The following is an 18,256-nucleotide window of genomic DNA, read 5'->3' as shown; positions in this document are numbered from 1 at the left end:
GGGGCCCAGGTCTGTCCTCAGCCCCTCCATGCCCTGGGCGTTCTCTGGCATAGTCTGGACTCATGGTAAATTTTTGTCGAATGACAGAATGCATATGAACTGAGGGATCTTAGAATTCATCTTGGCAATGCTTTATAATGTGGAAACTGAAACACAGGTTAAGTGTCTTGTCCAAGGGTGCTCCAACAGCTGGAACCATGACCTTTTCATAGTCCTGAACAGTAGAATGCCAGGATTTGCTTATACAAGTTGACCAAATAATTTATTGTCTCATATTGAGAGTTAAAAGGGGAATTAGTAATAATTACACCAGTACAAACTTGAACCAGGACTGCCCCAGGCAACCTAAGACATGTGGTCACTCTGCACTTACAGAAAGGGACACAAATATGAGCTTTGACAATTAAGTTCGTGAACTTGCTGCAATGATGTTGCTAACCTTTTTTGATATCAGAGGAATTATTCATTATGAATTTGTACCAACTGGACAAACAGTTAACCAACTTCGCTATTTGGAAGTGCTGAAAAGGCTGTGTGAAAAAGTTAGACGACCTGAACTTTTCGCCAACAATTCATGGCTCTGACATCATGACAATGCACCAGCTCACACGGCACTGTCTGTGAGGGAGTTTTTAGCCAGTAAACAATCATACTGGAACACCCTCCCTACTCACCTTTCTTTACCCAAAGATAAAGGAAATATTGAAAGGAAGACATTTTGATGACATTCAGGACATTAAGTGTAATACAACGACAGCTGTGATGGCCATTCTAGAAAAAGAGTTCCAAAATTGCTTTGAAGGGTGGACTAGGCACTGGCATTGGTGCATAGCTTCCCAAGGGGAGCACTTCGAAGGTGACTGTAGTGATATTCAGCAATGAGGTATGCAGCACTTTTTTTAGGATGAGTTCGCAAACTTAATTGTCCAACCTCGCATAGTCACCCTGCACTTACAGAAAGGGACACAAATAGGATACAGGTTAGGGTTTACCATGCCCTTGCTAGGGGCCAGGCACTGGGTTCCAAGGCTTTCTCCTTAATCCTCTTATTAATCCTCTCAGTGACGCTCAGAAGTAGGTAAAATTTCTCTCTCCATTTGGCTGATCAGGAAACTGAGATATTCAGTAACTGAGAGATCAAACATCTTGATAACAGTTAATAAGGGGCAAAGCCCAGGTGGGAGGCCAGGATGACTGGTTCCAGAGCTGAGCTCCAAATAACTGCTTCAGGTACTTGAACCTGATAACCCACAGGCAAGTTGTATGTGGCCTTCACAGCGTGTGAAAGAAAAATGAGCCAACATTTAAAACTGTAGAGATTCCACATAAAAATCTGGATTTCCAGCTTCTCTTGGAAATATTGGGAAGTCCGACAACACTAAGCCAGTGTGCCTGCAGGGAGCCAGGCAGTTTCTGGGTGGAGATGCCCATCTGGGAGGGAGCTTATCAGCTTGCCCCAGTCCCCACCCATCCCTTTTGCAGCCCACACCCCAACACTGAGATGCAATGAGAGTGGGCTATATGTTATGTTTGCACCTTGTTTTTATCAGAGCAGACAAACATCCTTCAGTATTCTGGTCTCTATTAAGAATGATCAGAGGGCTGTGCCTATTTCAAAACTGGAAAAAAAAAGGGGGGGGGAACGAGTGCCTCTAAATTAGACTTCACAATGTCCTGTGACACAGTGCATTCCTTTCACAAGATGTGTCTGGAAGACAGCAAAATGTGGTTCTGAGAAAACATGACACGGTTCAAAATGAGCTTTTGCTCCACTCATTGGCAATTCCCTGACCTTCTGATGTGGTGACATTCAAGGATGACTGGTTTTGTTCTAAAAGGAAAGCATGGCACTCTCTGAAGTTAACTGAACTTAAAATCTTTTTTTGCTCGGGAACCTTCAGGATCTCCCTAAAACTCTATGCCAAAGATTCAACACTTGACCTCTGCAGTGACAGGTTAATGGGAACGTCCCCACACCTTCTCCAGAGGTGCCATCATGGAGGGTTAGGCGGCCGCTCTGGAATTTGGACCCACCCAGGTTCACGTCCGTTCTTGGGCCCTGGGCTGGCTGCCCGCATTTCTGCGAGCCTCACTTTGGGGGGGACTCTAATTAGACCCGTCTCATGGGTTTCTGGAGGATTAAACCAGAAAACCCAGGAAAATGCCTGTAAGCACTCAGTAATGGAAGGCCACTATTGTTTTTTGTTTTTGTTTTTGGTGTTGTTTTTTTTTTGGATAGTTAAACAAGAGCCTTGGTCCTGACTGGGGGGGAGCCCTGCGCTCAAGAATCTGTTTGTTTCACAGCAGAGAGCCTGGGAACCGGGCTTAGCAGACACCGCACTCTGGATAAGAAGAAATGATAAGAGGAAATACCACCAAGGACCCAAGTGTTTAAGCTGCTCTTCAGAAGAATTAAAAGAAAAATAAATCATGGTCCAGATGTGGCGTCCTCCCCCCATTCCCTTGAGTGCCTGGTCCCTGGCAGCCATCCTGTGTTTCTGGCCTCTGAACTCTTGGACTCCTCCTCAGGTGTGCCTGGAAAGCCGATGCAAGAAGAGGCCGTGGGCAGTGTGTCAGGGAAGTTAAGGGGTTTCTGGGAGGTCAGGGCGGTCTCCCTGGGTATGCCACTCTCCCCACCACATTCTCGTTTGGCAGAAGTAAACGCCAAGGGCAGTTGCAAAGGGAAAACGAGGTCACGAAATATGCAGCTGGAAGGGAGAGTGTGAAAGGAGGTGGGGGTAGTGCCTGGGCCACTTAGCATGGCAGATGCCTGGGAAAGGAGGAGGGGACAGAGTCTACAGGGGATCCTCACTGGGACTCAGCCAGTCACCCGGCAGTGGGGCCCCAAGAACAGGAGGGAGAAACGGAGTGAGCAGCGCAGGCTGAGAATTGAGATCTAGCCTAGGAGTTCCAGCTCTGATTCTCCGTTACATCTAAATGACCTTAGGGGACGACTCTATTTTCTTACCTACACACTGAATTATAAAATATCCTCTCTGTCTCTTCACAGGCTCTTGGGGGGATCGACAGATACAGGAGAGATACAGGAATACTCACAGGATCCGTTCAGGGTCTGTCTCCCCCATTAAATGGTTCCTTAAGAGCAGGGGCTGTGTCTTACCTACTCCTCTCCCTGTTTGGGGCATACAACAGGTGCTCCATACATGTGCGTTGAACTGAGCTGGACCAGGGGAGGTGGCAAGGCTAGCTGCCCTGCATCCTAAGGGAAGGGTTTACCATCCTCTAAATTATACCCTCCTTTAAAAACAGATCTATGTATGGACAATGAATAGAAGGGAATAAGGGAAACGTGAAATTATTTCTTGTGCCAGGAGGTTGGGATTATCTGTAACTTTCTATTATATTATTATAATGTTACTAGTGTAAATAAAACTGAGGGAAGGGAGACACGGGGGCATCCTAAGATCTTTGAAGCAACAAAACCTCTCTGCATTTCCCACAGGAACCTGACTCCGTACTCCATGTCTGTTTGCCGAGTTTAACTTGTTTTACCCCCCAAAAGCCACAAAGGGTCCTAACACCGCAGTACCATCACCACCATTGTGATGACACCCAGACCTACAATAGACTGAACCCGCAAAGGAATGTCTGCACAGGTCCCTCCAGATTCCTTCTCTTTCCCCACCCTTTTACTCCCTTATCCCGATTTCTTCCATACATTTTCAGGTCTATATAAAAAAGTACTGCTCCTTGGGTCGGCCGAGTGGCGCATTGGTTAAGAGCTGGCTTGGGACGCCAGAGGGCCCCGGTTCGGATCCCACATGAGGGCCAGTGACACTGCCCTCTACAGCTAAGATGCTGAACAACAGCTCGACCTGGAGCTGGGCTGCCGTGAGTTGCTGGCGATGGCGTAGGCTGTAGCCCCTGCTGCAGTGGGCTGCCATAAGCTACTGTGAGCAGCCGGCAGCCAGCGTGAGCGGCCAGCAGCAGGTGTGAGCTGCCCTGAGCCGCTGTGAGCGGCCATCCAGAGACCGGTGACCAATCTGCCTCATTCGGGAAGAGCGTAATAATACCAACATGGGCCAGTGAAGCGACGTCCTCCACAACTAGACTGAAGAACAAAAGGACTGCAACTTGTCTGTTCCCCTTCTCCGATTCCCTAACTCTGTTCCCCTTCCCCAATTCCCCAATAAAATCTTAAAAAAAAAAAAGTACTGCTCCCACAACCATCACTATTCCTTCCTCTGATATTAGTTAAAAATCAAGGTGGATACTAGACTAATCGAGGGGAATCACTTCCTCAATTATATAAATGTCTAACCACTATGCCATACACCTGAAGCTAATATAAAATAATACTGAATGTCAACTGTACTTGAAAAATATAAACATTTTTTAAAAAATCAATGGCCTGGTTAAGAGAGCTCAGGCTCTGGATACAAGGCTGGGTTTGAATTCTCCCTCTTGTACTAGTCACTGGACTTCATCTTCCTCCCTCAGTGTCCTCATCTGCTGAGTGGGGAAAATACTCCTCATGTTTACGGCACATAACAATCACTGAGCACCTAGCACGTGCCAGAAGCCAGCAGCCCCCATGGGCAGCCCTTCTGGAGGAGAATTCGACACCATGTACCAAAAGCCTTCAAAACTACAAATTCTTTGACCCCAGAATTTACTTCTTAGGAGTTTAGCTTAAGGGAAATCTTAAGAATCAATGCAAAGACAGCTACACAGCATCATTTATAGTAGCGATGACTGGATGGAACATGCATGTCCAACAATATGGGGGTGACAGAAGAAACTGAAATATACTCAGGCAATGGAACACTATGCAGACAACAGGAATTAACTTACGAGTATTTAGACATGGATAGAGGTCCACTGTTTAATTTTTTTAAAAACTGAATGTATACTACGACCTCATTTCTATTTTCTGCTATTTGTATTTTCTACAGTGAATATGTTTGGTAATTAAAAGAGGTATGACCTGGGGCAGCCGGTTTGCTCAGTTGGTTAGAGCACAGTGCTCATCACACCAAGGTTGCTGGTTCGATCCCCGCATGGGCCACTGAGATGCGCCCTCCACAACTAGATTGAAACAATTATTTGACTTGGAGCTGGCGTGTGCTGGAAAAACACACTGTTCCCCAATTAAAAAAAAAAAAGAGGTATGACCTAAATGTCCAACAAGGAATAAGGGACAGTGGTACAGTGGAAGTCTACACAGCCAATGGAAGCACTGGGGGGAAATACATTGATGACATAATGGCTCATGAAAAAAGAAGTTTCAAAATCAATATGAAAACATCGATATAACGTCTTATACAGGAAGAGGGAGAGAAAGGAGAGGAGACACAATTTGGAAGGATAGTCTCCAAAATGTTATCAGGGCTGTTTCTCAGTGGCGACTTTCAGGTAATTTTTCTTTCTTTTTCTTTTTGTTGTTGTATCTTTTTCTATTATTTGAATTGTATACTATGAATAGGTATCTTTTTTTTTACAATCACAAAAATTGTATTCTTACCCTGAAAAGATACCTATGTAACTATCTTTTTGCAGCCTCACTCAGGTTTACTAACTGAAGCTCCCCACCAGTTCAGACCTGCTGCTGAGGGCTTAGGGGAGGAGGAGTGCTAATCAAGCAGGAACGTTGAGGGTGCGTCAGAGGGGGAACACTACCTTTCCATGAAGGGGAGAACCTAGTCCAAACCCCTTTGTAAACTTTACTAAAGAGGCCAAGTGTGTGGAGGACAGGGGTGAGGGGGCTAAAAAAAAAATTCTAAATAAAAATTTTGAATGAACAACACACAAGGGAAAGATATTTGTAACAAATATGGCAAGAAACCCATATAAACCAATGAGAAAAATATAGACATCCCGATCATTTTAAGGTGCTAAGACCTGAAGAGATAAGGTAATCAAGGATATGAACAGATGGTTCACAAAGAAGAAATCGCCATGTCTCATAAGCCTATGGAAAAATGTTCACAGGTACTTGGAATACTGGCAATATTCTTATTTGCTGGATCTGAGTGTTGGTTACATGGGTGTGTTCAGTTTGTAGAAATTCGGGGAGCTGAATATTTATGATGTTTTCACTGTCATGTGTTTACATTATATTGCAAGAATTAAAAATTTAAAAGCAAGGGATGGGTAAACACAAAATAGAGACTGGATGGCGGGGGACACGGAGGGAGACAGAAGAGAAGTTACGTTTACATATAAGTTATGTTTACACTATTCTGTAGTTGATTAAGTGTGCAATTTCTTTAGAAAATGTACTCTACATACCTTAATTTTAAAATATTGCTCAAAAGTGCTAACCATAATCTGAGCCTTCAGCGAGTTGTAATCTTTCCGCTGGTGGAGGGTCTTGCCTTGATGTTGATGGCTGCTGACTGATTAGGGTGGTGGTTGCTGAAGGTTGGGGCGACTGTGGCAATTTCTTAAATAAGACAACAATGAAGTCTGCTGCATCGACTGACTCTTCCTTTCATGAACGATTTCTCTGTGGCACGTAATGCTGTCTAACAGCATTTTACCCACAGTAGATTTCTTGTAAAATTGGAGTCAATCGTCTCAAACCCTGCCATTGCTTTATCAACTAAGTTTATGTAATATTCTAAACCCTCTGTTGTCATTTCAATAATCTTCACAGCATCTTCACCAGGAGTAGGTTCCATCTCAAGAAACCACTTTTTTTGCTCATCCATAAGAAGCAACTCCTCATCCATGAACATTTTATCATGAGATTGCAGCAATTCAGTCACATCGTCAGGTTTCGCTTCTAGAGTTCTCTTGCTGTTTCCACCACCTCTGTATTTACTTTCTCCACTGAAGTCTTGAACCCCTCAGAGTTATCCATGAAGATTGGAATCAACGTCTCCCAAACTCCTGTTAATGTTGATATTTTGGCCTCTTCCCATGAATCACGAAGGTTCTTAATGGCGTCTAGAATGCTGAATCCTTTCCAGAAGGTTTTCAATTTACTTTGCCCAGGTCTGTCAGAGGAATCACTAACTATGGCAGCTACAGGCTTACAAAATGCATTTCTTAAATAATAAGACTTGAAAGTCAAAACTACTCCTTGATCCATGGGCTGCAGAATGTATGTTGTGTTAGCAGAAAACAACATTTATGTCATTGTCCATCTTCATTAGAGATCTTGGGTGACCAGATGCATTGTCAAGAAGCAACAGGTCTCAACAGTGGGCTTAAAATATTCAGTAAACCATGCTATAAACAGATGTGCTGTCATACAAGCTTTGTTATTTCATTTCTAGAGCATAGGCAGAGTAGATTTAGCATAATTCTTAAGGTCCCTAAGATTTTCAGAATGGTAAATGAGCCCTGGCTTCTTAAAGTCACCAGCTGCATTTGCCCCTACCTAACAAGAGAGTCAGCCTGTCCTTTGGAGCTTTAAAGCCAGGCATTGACTTCTCCTCACTAGCTATGAAAGTCCTAGATGGCATCTTCTTTCAATAGAAGGCTGTTTTGTCTACATTGAAAACCTGTTGTTTAGTGTAGCCACCTTCGTTAGTTATCTTAGGTAGATTTTCTGGATAACCTGCTGCAGCTTCTACATCAATACTTGCTAATTCACCTTGCACTTTTATGTTAGGAAAGTGGCTTCTTGCCTTAAACCTCATGAACCGGGGGTGACTGGTTAGCTCAGCTGGTTATAGCGTCATGCTGATGGCACCAAGGTTGTCGGTTTGATCCCTGAGTGGACCACTGTGGGCTGAGCCCTCCATGGAAGAGTCGGCTATGCCACTGTAGCATGAAAGCAATGTGTAACCAATGACCATGGCTGTTCCTTAATAAAAATTAAAAACAAAAACAAAAATAACAACAACAAAAAACACCTCATGAACCAACCTCTACTAGTTTCAAATTTTTCTTCTACAGCTTCCTCACTTCTCTCAGCCTTCATAGAAGTGAATAGTTAGGGAGGGCCTTGCTCTGGATTAGGCTTTGGCTTAAGGGAATGTTGTAACTGGTTTGATCTATCCAGACCACCGAAACTTTCTCCGTATCAGCAATAAGGCTATTTTGCTTTCTTATCATTTGTGTTCACTGCAGTAGCACTTTTAATTTTCTTCAAGAACTTTTCCCTCGCATTTACAGCTTGGCCAACTATTGGTTTGTCAGAAAAGTCGTGACGTATTTTTTCTATGTTTTTCATTGCAAAAATGCATCATGACTTTTCTGACAACCCAATATTTGGTGCAAGAGTACTAGCTTTCTGTCTATCTCAGTTTTCAGCTTTCAACATGCCTGCCTAAGTTTCTAATTTACAGTGAGAGACATGTAACTCTTCCCTTCACTTAAACACTTAAGAGGCCATTGTAGGGTTAATTGGCATAATTTCAATATTGTTGTGTCTTAGGGAAAGGGAGGCCTGAGGAGAAAGAGAGAGACAGAGAAACAGCCCTGGTGGAATAGTCAGCACACACACAACCTTTATCGATTAAGTTCTCATGGTTAGTGGTGCCCCAAAATAATCATAATAGTAACATTAAAGATCATGATCACAGATCACCATCATAAATATAAAATAATGAAAAAGTCTGAAATATCCTGAGAATTGCCAAAATGAGACACAGAGACATGAAGTGAGCAAATACTGTTGGAAAATGTGCGCTGAAAGGCCTCCTATAGACCATGTTGCCACAAACCTTCAATTTCTGAAAAACGCAGTATCTGCGAAGTTGCAATAACACGAGGCATGCCTGTATACGTAATGTTCTCTGTCTTGGATTAGGTGGTGGGTTCACAAATATTTGTTATAGTATAATGAATACTTATTTGTAAAATAAAAGAAGATAATGCAGGGAACCAGACAGTTGTGGGCTATTCTGAAGATTGCTGCTATGAACAACTTTGTTCTTTTAAGAATAGAGCTTGGGTTCCTTAGATTATCTACGAAATACGAAGAGGAAAAGTACCTAATTTGTAGTAGGGAAATCTGAACCTGAACCAAGTGACCATCCTCAAAAAATTTAAAACTAGAACTACCTGATGAACCACCAATTCCACTTCTGGGTAACTAGCTGAAGGAAATGAAAACACTAATTGAAAAAGATATATACACCCCTATGTTCATGGCAGCATTATTTATAATAGTCGAAGTGGAAGCAACCTAAGTGCCCAACAACAGACGAATGGAGAAAGATGGCCCCCCCTACCCTGCCCTCTCCACATGATGTGTCTAAGATTCATCCATGCAGACGCATGTAGCTGAGGTGTAGTAGGTCACTGCTACAATTATGTCATTGTGTCTACACTGTAATTTATTTATCCATTATTTCTTGTGATGTGCATTTTTGTTTTTACTTTGGCTATTATAAACAGTACATCCAAGCTCTTTCCAAACCATGAATGCTCTTCTATCCTCAGATCTTTCAGAAATGAGGTTAAGCATTTATGGGGTTATACCAGAAAACCCTTTCCTCAGGGGCCAAGACTGAAGGCAGGACTGTTTCCTGTTGAATTCCTACTCCACCAGGCTGGTCTGACTCAAGGCTGCTCTCTCTGTGGTCAGGCAGGTTCCCAGCCCCACGTTTGCGATTTCAGAGCAATCTATTGTTTCCAGCTTTCTTTTAATGAACTTGAAAAATGGCACCTCAAATGAAATCAGTGAACATTTGACTCTGTTTGTGTTGCTCTACATTTTGGGGGACTGCTCTCAAAATACAAGCTTTGGGGAGGCCTGGTTTGTTCGCCATGGTGTCCTCAGCACTAAATACCATGCCCAGTACGTTGTCAGTACTCAGGAAAACAAAACAGTTCACTACATGAATAAATGACTATCAGTGACCAGGCATGCATCGTGACTTAATTGTTACGGGTGTATGCATATTATTTTGTGAGATTGCCTTACAGTCATGAGAACGTCCTTCTTAGATGTATTTCCACATACTGATATTAGCTGTATATTTGTTACTTACAGTGATATAAATTGTCATGTTAAGATATCTTCATTTGCTTTGCCATATTCTTATTGTCAGGTACTTAGATGGTTTCCAATTTGTTTTGCAACTACAAATAGCACTTCTATAAACACTTTTTTCTCTTTGGGATTAACGCCTTATAAATTCCCAAAAATGGAATCATGAGGTCAAAGGATACGAAGTCTTAGGTATCTAGTTTCTTACATATTGTCTGAAGGACTGAATCCTGAAAGATGGAACCAATTTACAGTGTCCCAGTCCTATAAACTGGCTTCCACAGAGCTTGGCCAAGGTTAGATATTCTGTTTTTAACTTGTTTAATTATGTATTTAAAGAGACTTAGTTTCTTTAACTTTTAGTGATCTTTGCACTTTCTACGTGACAACTTGCCATCTCAATTTCCTTAAGAGTGATCCTCTATAAATAGAAATTAAAATTTAATTATAATCTATTTGTCCAATAACATTTCAAAGTAAAGATTCCTTTTCCCATTAGTGTGTTTTTTTCTGGTGTGTCTCACATTAAGTTCTTATAACAGTTTAAGTCTACTAGAATTTGTTTCAGTCCACTGGACTTTTTTCTGTTTACTTTAATTCACTGCCATATGTTTTCCATGACTGTGACATCATCTAAAACTCTGGAAGGAAAACTCTCCTTACTGCCTTCCTACTACAAAGAAAGAATTCTCATCACAAGAAAAAAAGATTTTGTAACTATGTGAGGTGATGAATGTTAACTAAACGTGTTATGGCAATCATTTCACAATATATACATATTATCAAATCATTAGGCGATACACCTTAAACTAATACAATATTACATGTCACTTACATCTCAGTGCAACAAGTCTTTGGAACACTTATTTGCTCTTTTGTTTTGTTTTGTTTCAATAAGTATGTATTTAATGCCACTGTGTTCAAGGCACTGTGCTGGGACCTGTACAGGGATAAAAGGGCCCTGCCCCCAGGGGTGCTTACAGTCCAGGAAGGGAGAAAGTGGCTCCCCCAGGTGGGTGACAAAGAGATGAAATGCAAGAGGAGCACTTGGAAAGAACCTCCAGCTAAGGGCAACTCAGGTGAGAGCTGGGACTCAGGCACACCTGTGGAACCAAGCGCTCCTGGTGGACAGAAAAGCATGTAGAGTCTTTCCTAGGCAGACCTTGGGGCATCTGTGGGTGACAGCATTGTGGCTCAGTTTGACTTGTGCAAGGGGTTGGAGAGAAAAGATAGAACCTGACTACGGAAGCCTCCAAATTCTCAATTCAGAAACTTCAGGCTTTGTTCTGTAGACGCTTAAAGCTATCCTTCAGGATGGCAAATGTGGCAGCAACGCTGGCTCTGGGCTGAGGATGGAGGGGGAGACAGGAGGTGGAGACCATGGATGCGAACGGCATTGCAAAGGCCAGAGGAAGAGAGAGTTTTCAAAAAAGTGTCCAAAGAGCAGCAGTTTTTTTTTTTTTAAGACAGTACATTCTTATAAGGAACACTGAGCACCATTAAGAATGTGGCAGCTCTAAAGCCTGTCATGGAAAGATCTCTAAGAATATCACAAAATAAAAATCATTTCTATTACACAGTACAAAATGTGGTCCTATTCGTGTAACAGTATGTACGTCTGTGTGCATATACATAAAAAAACGGAAGGTTACCCCATGAACTACTGACAGTGGTTACTGCTCCGGTGTGGGTTAAGGGGAGAGGGGACCGCAAAGTTTGTACATTTTACTTCTAAGTGGTCTGTTTTCTGCTGAGCATGCATTATTAAAACTGAGGCTATCAATAGCACCCACGCTACAAGGTGAGGCCTGAATAGGGTCCCTGAATTTGGTAATTAGGGAGCCTAGTCACCATGACAATTGGGGCACTAATGTGACCAGTGGTCAGGAAGTTCAGGTAGTATGACTAACTGCCCCAGTTTGCCTGGGACAGCCTGGGTTTTCCCATTCAAAGTCCAGAGTCCAGGAAAGTCCTAACTTCCTAAGTGAAGGTGAGCTAGAGAAGGTTCATGATGAAGAGAAGTGAAGAGAGAGGGTGGTAAGTTAAAGGTAAGAACAACTGAGTATGGGTTGTTGTTTTTTTCCATGATTTAAATTTACTTTACAGAAAGGATGGTTACTTTTAGGCACTTATAGTCGTTAGCAAAGTGTCACCAAGCAGTAGAGTTCAGATCTGCTTTGATTTTTTTTAAAAAGTGTGGCTGTAGTTAGGACTTTGTATGTTGAGGACTGTGCTTTTTCATATTTCAGTCCCTTGATGTTCATGTTTTCTCTTCCTAACAATAATAAAAATGGCAATAATTTAACACTACTTCCTAAGAAAACGACTTGTGTCCCGCATCGGACCAGGCATGTATCTCAACCACCACATATGATCTCGTTTTTTGTGTATTTCTTACAATAACCCTACGAGGGGGTATTATTTTATTTTTCCAATTTTACAAATGAAGAAACTTGAGCCCCTGCCCAAGGTCACACAGCTGGTGAGTGGCATTCATTACTCCAGTCCTGATTTACATTTCCAGACTACTGAGAGGAGGCGGGAACATTCCTGGCCACGCCCATTCCTGCCTCAGTCTGTACTGGGGAGAGCCCATCACCTCCCCTTCCAAACACTTGCTGAGGATGTTGGGAAAGATTGGGAAACTGGCTTCTCGTTTTTCCCTAAAGGAGCTTCAAACCAACCATGGAAGCTTCTCCGTGTCCTTCTAGAGGTGATCCTGGAGAGATAGAATGTGTGACATCTAGGTACTTGTCTCCCCACAGCCCAGATGGGCCCATGAAGCAGTGACCAGGACCCCTTGGTGTCCAGCTTGGAGCCTGAGTCTTAAAGGAAAGGGCAGAAGCAGCCAGGGAACAAGAGGAGACAGGCATCACAGGCAGAGGGAACAGCGTGTGCAAAGGCCTGGAGGTGCAGAGGCAATGAAGGCTCAGGAAGGATGGAGCAGAGGGTGCTAAGGAGACCAGGGGTAAGGCGTGGGGGCTGAGTGCAGAATGTACGGAGTTGGAAGAACTGAGATGAGGGAAGGGGCAGGGCTGAGGTGAGGCAGAGACCATGAGCTCAGCCAAGCAGGATGGGAGGGCTCTGCACAGTCAAGGGGCTCAGCAGAGGGGACAGCGGTCTGATGAGGAGGAAGGGCAGGAACTTAACCACTGAAGTTCCACATGGGGCCATGTATGAAGTTTGGGGGGCGGGTGGCAGCCAACCCAACCTGCCCCCTAAGGGGCTGGAGCTGGCTGATGCTGGCAGGTCTCCTGGGCCACAGATGCCACTAGGCGGCCTTCTCCAGTCTGTATACTGACACAACCCGTAGCTGAGGAGTAACGGGGATGTGCAGTGCCCAGGATGAGTTCCAAGTGCTGGGTCACCACTCCGATGGCCCACCCCACCCAGATTTATAGGATCCAGTCATGGGAAAGTGGCCTCTCCCCATCTCATGAAGGACTAAACAGGGAGAGGCACTTCCTGTCAGCAATGCCGAGGCCCTCCAAGTGGAGGGACGCCCTTGGAGGTGCAGGGGGAGGTGAACTCCAAAGAAAAGGCCACCATCATCCTGGTCCTGGCTCAGGAAACAGCCCCTGTCTGACTGAATAAAGGAACATATACATTCCTGACCTCAGGGACACTGGGGTGCGGGGCTGGCCCCTCCTCCATCAGGCCCCTTTAGTCACTCGCCTAGGGATGCCTTTTGGGGGCAGCACTTCAGGTATCCTGAGGACAGCGAGGGGGTCTCCATCCCTGCCACTTGGGCCCACTGGACCCGGGGAGAGACAAGCACCCAGGCAGTGGGAGTGTCATAGAGGGCTGCCCGCTCTACCCTATTCCTGGAGCTCCTCTCAGGAGGACACAGCACGAGGAGACTCGAGAGGGCGTGCAGCTATGGGGAAACACCCATCGCGCAGGATTTTCCAGCCTTTCCCCACACATACCCACGCAGACCTAATTTTACGGGGACAGAGCACGGTCTGGTACTGAAGTATTGAAGCTCAGCAGCCACACCTGGGTTCGAATCCTGCTTTTCCCATTTTCTAGTGGCGAGGTGGTGGTGGTCTTGAGCAAAGGACTCACCATCCCTAAACAGCATGTAAAGCGGTGATAACACCCTCCGAGGGCAGTGAGACGTGTTAATGCTGTGCCTGTAAGCTCCAGGCCCGGCACCCCGCGCGTGTAGAATGGTAGCCACCGCTGCTACCCCTTCCTCCTCCTCCCTCTGCAGGCTGCAATGGGGCTCCTGACCTAATGCTTAAATTAGTGGTTAATCCAAATGAATACCCTTCTGAGAGTTTCATGGTACTTCTGCATTCATCGCATCAGCCCAAATCACTGTACCATGCAGGCCTCAGAGCCAAGATTTCTCTAGTGTGAACAAACGGGGACCAAGACCTGGGCTTCGTCCTTCCCAGCCTACACCCTCACCTTGCCCAGGTGAACCCGGGAAGGAGGAGGGGCAGATCCCAGCACCAACCATAGCTCAGCCGGGCACCACCCCGGCATGGTGCCCTGCCGGCTCACAGAAGGTGAGCGGGTTGGAACAAGGAAGACTGACTACCGCAGGGAGGGGAGGGGTAGGAAAGCTCTGAACTCCTTGACTCACCAGGAGTGGGGCCGGAAGTGGAGGTGATTTTTCTGGCTGACTCTGGCAGTAGCAGCATGTACCTGATGCCTTTCAAAAGGAGTACTTCTCTCCCTGTCCTTTAGACAGCAGAGCCTGTTCCCACGGGAAAAAGTCTCCTCGCCCCTCAACCTGCATCCCTGGGGCTCCTAGCAACCTTTTTTCCAACCCACACCTCATTCCTTTGCTCAGAAACCCATGTGGGTTCTCCAGGGTTCCCCACCACACCTGGCAAGTCACTCGCTTATTTTGGCCTCTCGGGTACCAGGCCAGCTCCCACATTCTCTCGAGTTTCTCCCCACCCCACTCAGGAACTCTCAGTCCCAGCCCAGCCAACTTCCACATACTCCCCATGAGAGAGCCAAGCCCACCTTCCTGGTTTTGCCTTCTCTGCTCCCCTCCCTGCCTCTGCAAAGCCTGGTCCCACCCAGCCTCCCTCCAGAAGGCCTTGCTGACCCTTTGTCCCACAGTGTCTCCTGCCTCCAGCCTCTAGACATGAAGTCTCCACGGCCCCAGACTTTCACTTACTACTTGTGTGACCCAAAGGAAATGATCAAACCTCTCTTAGCCTCCATTTTTTTATCTGCAAAATGGGCCCAATATTTTGGGTTGCTTGGGTTATTATCGGAATCAACTAAGAAATTGCACATAAAGCATTTAGCATGGCTCTTGGTCACCGGCAGGCAGGCACCCCACCAATGCAATCCTGCCTCCCCATCCTGTTAAACGTTTCCTGTTTCAAGATTTTTTTTTTCCTCTAGGGACGCATCTTAACTCTTCTGTAACCTTCCCTCCTCCCCAAGTATTTGGCTCAGCATTGAACAGTGAATGTTACAAAAACTGCAATTAACAAAGAGGTCTTCTGGCCACATGCTTTGTAGGGCACCCCATGGAGGTGGAGAAAAACATGGATTCTGCCATCCGCACACCACAAGGACACCGCTACCCCAAGAGGCGCTGCGGTGCCCCCATCCTTTCATCCCACAGGACTCCCTACTGGTGGTCAGGAAGCCACCCACATTCACCCCTGTCCTCAGGGTAAGTTTCACCCCAGCAGCGCTGGGCTGCCAAGCTGAAACCCATCTCCCACAAGCATTCCTGGGTCCATTTGGATAACCGGTGGTGGTAAATTCTTCCCAGCGACCACCTAACTCATCAGGTACAGGGGGTGATGGAACATTCTGGGCAGAAGGAACAGTCATGTGTAGAACAGGACCTTCAACAACTTCACCCTCCTCTTCCTCAACGGCTGCCATGGAGACCAGGCCACCCCACCCCACATCTAAGCTTCTTCTGGGGTGATCAATGCAATGCCACACTGGGAAATGGGGCTACAAGTAAAGGGACACAGCCTGAGGGAGGGCAGGGAGGGCCAGGGGGGTAACCGGGAGGCTGAGGGGGCACTCCAGGCAACCTCCCTGACAGGGCCTCTCACCAGGTCCTTCCAGCTCCCTCTGTCAAAAGCTCCATGGGGGAAACAGCCAAGTCAGCACTCTGGCCTTGACTGTCCCGGGGCCTGGCTTTAAAATGTGCTCTGGGGCTCTGGAATGGCAGTCCTCCGCCACCCTTCCCACCCTGCCTGTCTTTCCAGTTCCTTCACAGAGGGGCAAGGCAGAGGCAGGCAGGGGCAGCCTGTGTGCTTTGGACCGCAGTTGGTGGGGAGTTACTGCCTGGTTTGTGCTGGTTCATACTCAGGTCCAGGTGGGTCTGGAATTCAGCAGGGAGGGCCCTGCTGGGGTGAACATGGGCCACACTGGCCTCTACCTCTCAACGGGGGGCAGATAAGTGTTTTGGTGGCTTAAGCCACACCCGGTGGGCGGGCCAACCCAGCAAGCACTGGCCATGGCTAGAGGCCCTGGACCCTCTAGGGGGCTGTCTGGACTTTGCACAAAATTGCAAACACTGCACTGACTGTCCCCTCTCACTCACCCCATCCCCACATTAAACATAAAGCCAGAACGAGGGCTGGGGCTCTAATGACCACACTCCCTGGCAATTCTAGCTTTGATTCCTGCAAGCCCCCCAGGAAGTGGGATCTTTCCCTTTAACTGGCAGATTCTTGGTGAGGGGTCCGTCTGTCCCCAGACTTGACTGTCACTCTTTACAAAGAGCAGCAGAAAGAGAAGGTACGGCTTAAGTTTTTTTTTGTTTTTGTTTTCTGTTGGTTGGGTTTTTGCATCTTTAGCAGCTCTTTGGCAGCCCAAGGTCTGTCCACTCTGGAGGGATGCCAGTTTGGTCAGAGCCGCCCACATAAAACACACACAAACACAAACACACACACACACACACACACACACACACACACACACACAAGCGCGCGCGCGCGCGCGCGCCCTATCCAGCCTGTTGCTGCATCCTGGTGGCACAAAGCTGCCCCACAGAGCTCTGCTCAAGCAGTGAGGATGCTGCCTGCCACAAGCCGTCCTTGAAGACCAAATGTGGAAAAGAAAATATAAAAAAACCCCGTGATGCCAGGAAGGGCTCACAAACCCTGGCGAATAATTCGAAAACAATCACAACACATCAGTCCTGGGGAGAATCAAGGAGACCGACCGGCCTGGAGTCTCCTGGAAGGAGCCTCCTGTTTCCCCGGGCGCGCCCTGCAGGTCCCAGGGCCCAGGGCAGGGCAGGGCCGGCGCCGGGTGGTCCGGGGGGGCGGGCGCAGGGGTCCTCCGGAGCCCGCCCTCTTCCTCAGAGGCGGCTTGAGACCCCCGGGCTCCCCTCCCCCGCCTCCCGCCACATCTGGTTCCACTCAGGTCCTCCCACACCTCCAGGCGCGCTCCTCCCCCTCTCCTCCCCCGCTTTCAGAAAAGAGGAGAGATTTTTAAAAACCCAGTCACACACACACACGCACACGCACAAGCACACACGCTTCGGGGTGGGGGGGGGGGAAAGTCGAGAAGAGAGGCCCGTTCCCCGGCGCTCCCCCCGCCCGGCCCCCGAAGTTGGCCAAGTTGGCAGCGCCTTACCAGGGAGGGCGGCGGCGGCGGCGGCGGCGTCCCCGGGGGCGCCTGGTCGGCCGAAGTGCAGACCCCCGAGGAGCAGGACGCAGCGCAGCAGGTGACCAAACCAGGGCGCGGGGACCGGCCGGCGGGGCCCCATGCCCGCGGCGCGCCGCTCGGGAGACGCGGGGACCGAGGGCGCACGGGCGCGGGGCAGGGTGGCAGCCCGGGCGCTGGGCTGTGATGACCGCCCGCGAGGGGCTTGCCTCTTCCTCCGGGTCGGGACGAAGTGATGCCTCCCGGGGAGAGGAGGGGAGGAGGAGGGGAGGAGGCAGGCCGGGCGGAGGGAGGGCGGAGGGAGGAGCGCAGGGCCCGGGAGGAGGGTGTGAGGGGCAGCGGCGAAGGGAAGCGGGCAGCGGGGAAGGGGTGGGGGAGGAGGCGCAGGCGGGCTCCGGGCTGAGGCGGGCGCTGGAGGGCGAGCTCCGAGGGGGAGAGGGAGGGGAGGCGGAGAGCAGGGTTCGCGGGGTCGAGAAGGACCCCGGCGTGCGGCTTCCTCTCGAGTCCCGTTTCCCTCTCACCCCGCCTCGCCTTCCCTCTCTTCTCGACCCGGGCCCTGAGCCCCAGACGCTGCGTCACAACGCCCCGGCTGGCGCGGGCGGGGAAGCAACTGCAAAACTTTCCGCAAACTTCGCAGCGTGGCGGGACGTGGGCTGCGAGGCCCGGCTGGTCGGGGCGGGGGCGCGCGGTTGACCCAAGCAGCCACACCCGGGGAGCTGGCGCCCCCTTTATCCC

At 47.8% G+C, this 18,256-nt stretch overlaps 1 protein-coding gene across 2 annotated transcripts in view; it reads right to left on the bottom strand.

Annotated features, from left to right (window-relative positions):
• MRC2 (mannose receptor C-type 2) overlaps nt 1-17,801 on the bottom strand; it is a 53,619-nt gene extending 35,818 nt beyond the window's left edge. For both annotated transcript variants that reach the window (XM_019637821.1, XM_019637822.1), the window contains exon 1: nt 17,492-17,801. In XM_019637821.1, coding sequence (XP_019493366.1) covers nt 17,492-17,624 — 133 coding nt within the window. In that variant the 5' untranslated portion in view covers nt 17,625-17,801. The remainder of the gene's footprint in view (nt 1-17,491) is intronic.
• Nucleotides 17,802-18,256: the final 455 nt, after the last annotated feature.

This window comes from Hipposideros armiger, unplaced genomic scaffold (assembly GCF_001890085.2).
Source record: "Hipposideros armiger isolate ML-2016 unplaced genomic scaffold, ASM189008v1 scaffold_34, whole genome shotgun sequence".
NCBI lineage: Eukaryota > Metazoa > Chordata > Mammalia > Chiroptera > Hipposideridae > Hipposideros > Hipposideros armiger.
Note: the sequence above shows the minus strand (reverse complement) of the source record. Positions and strands in the feature narration are given on the sequence as shown.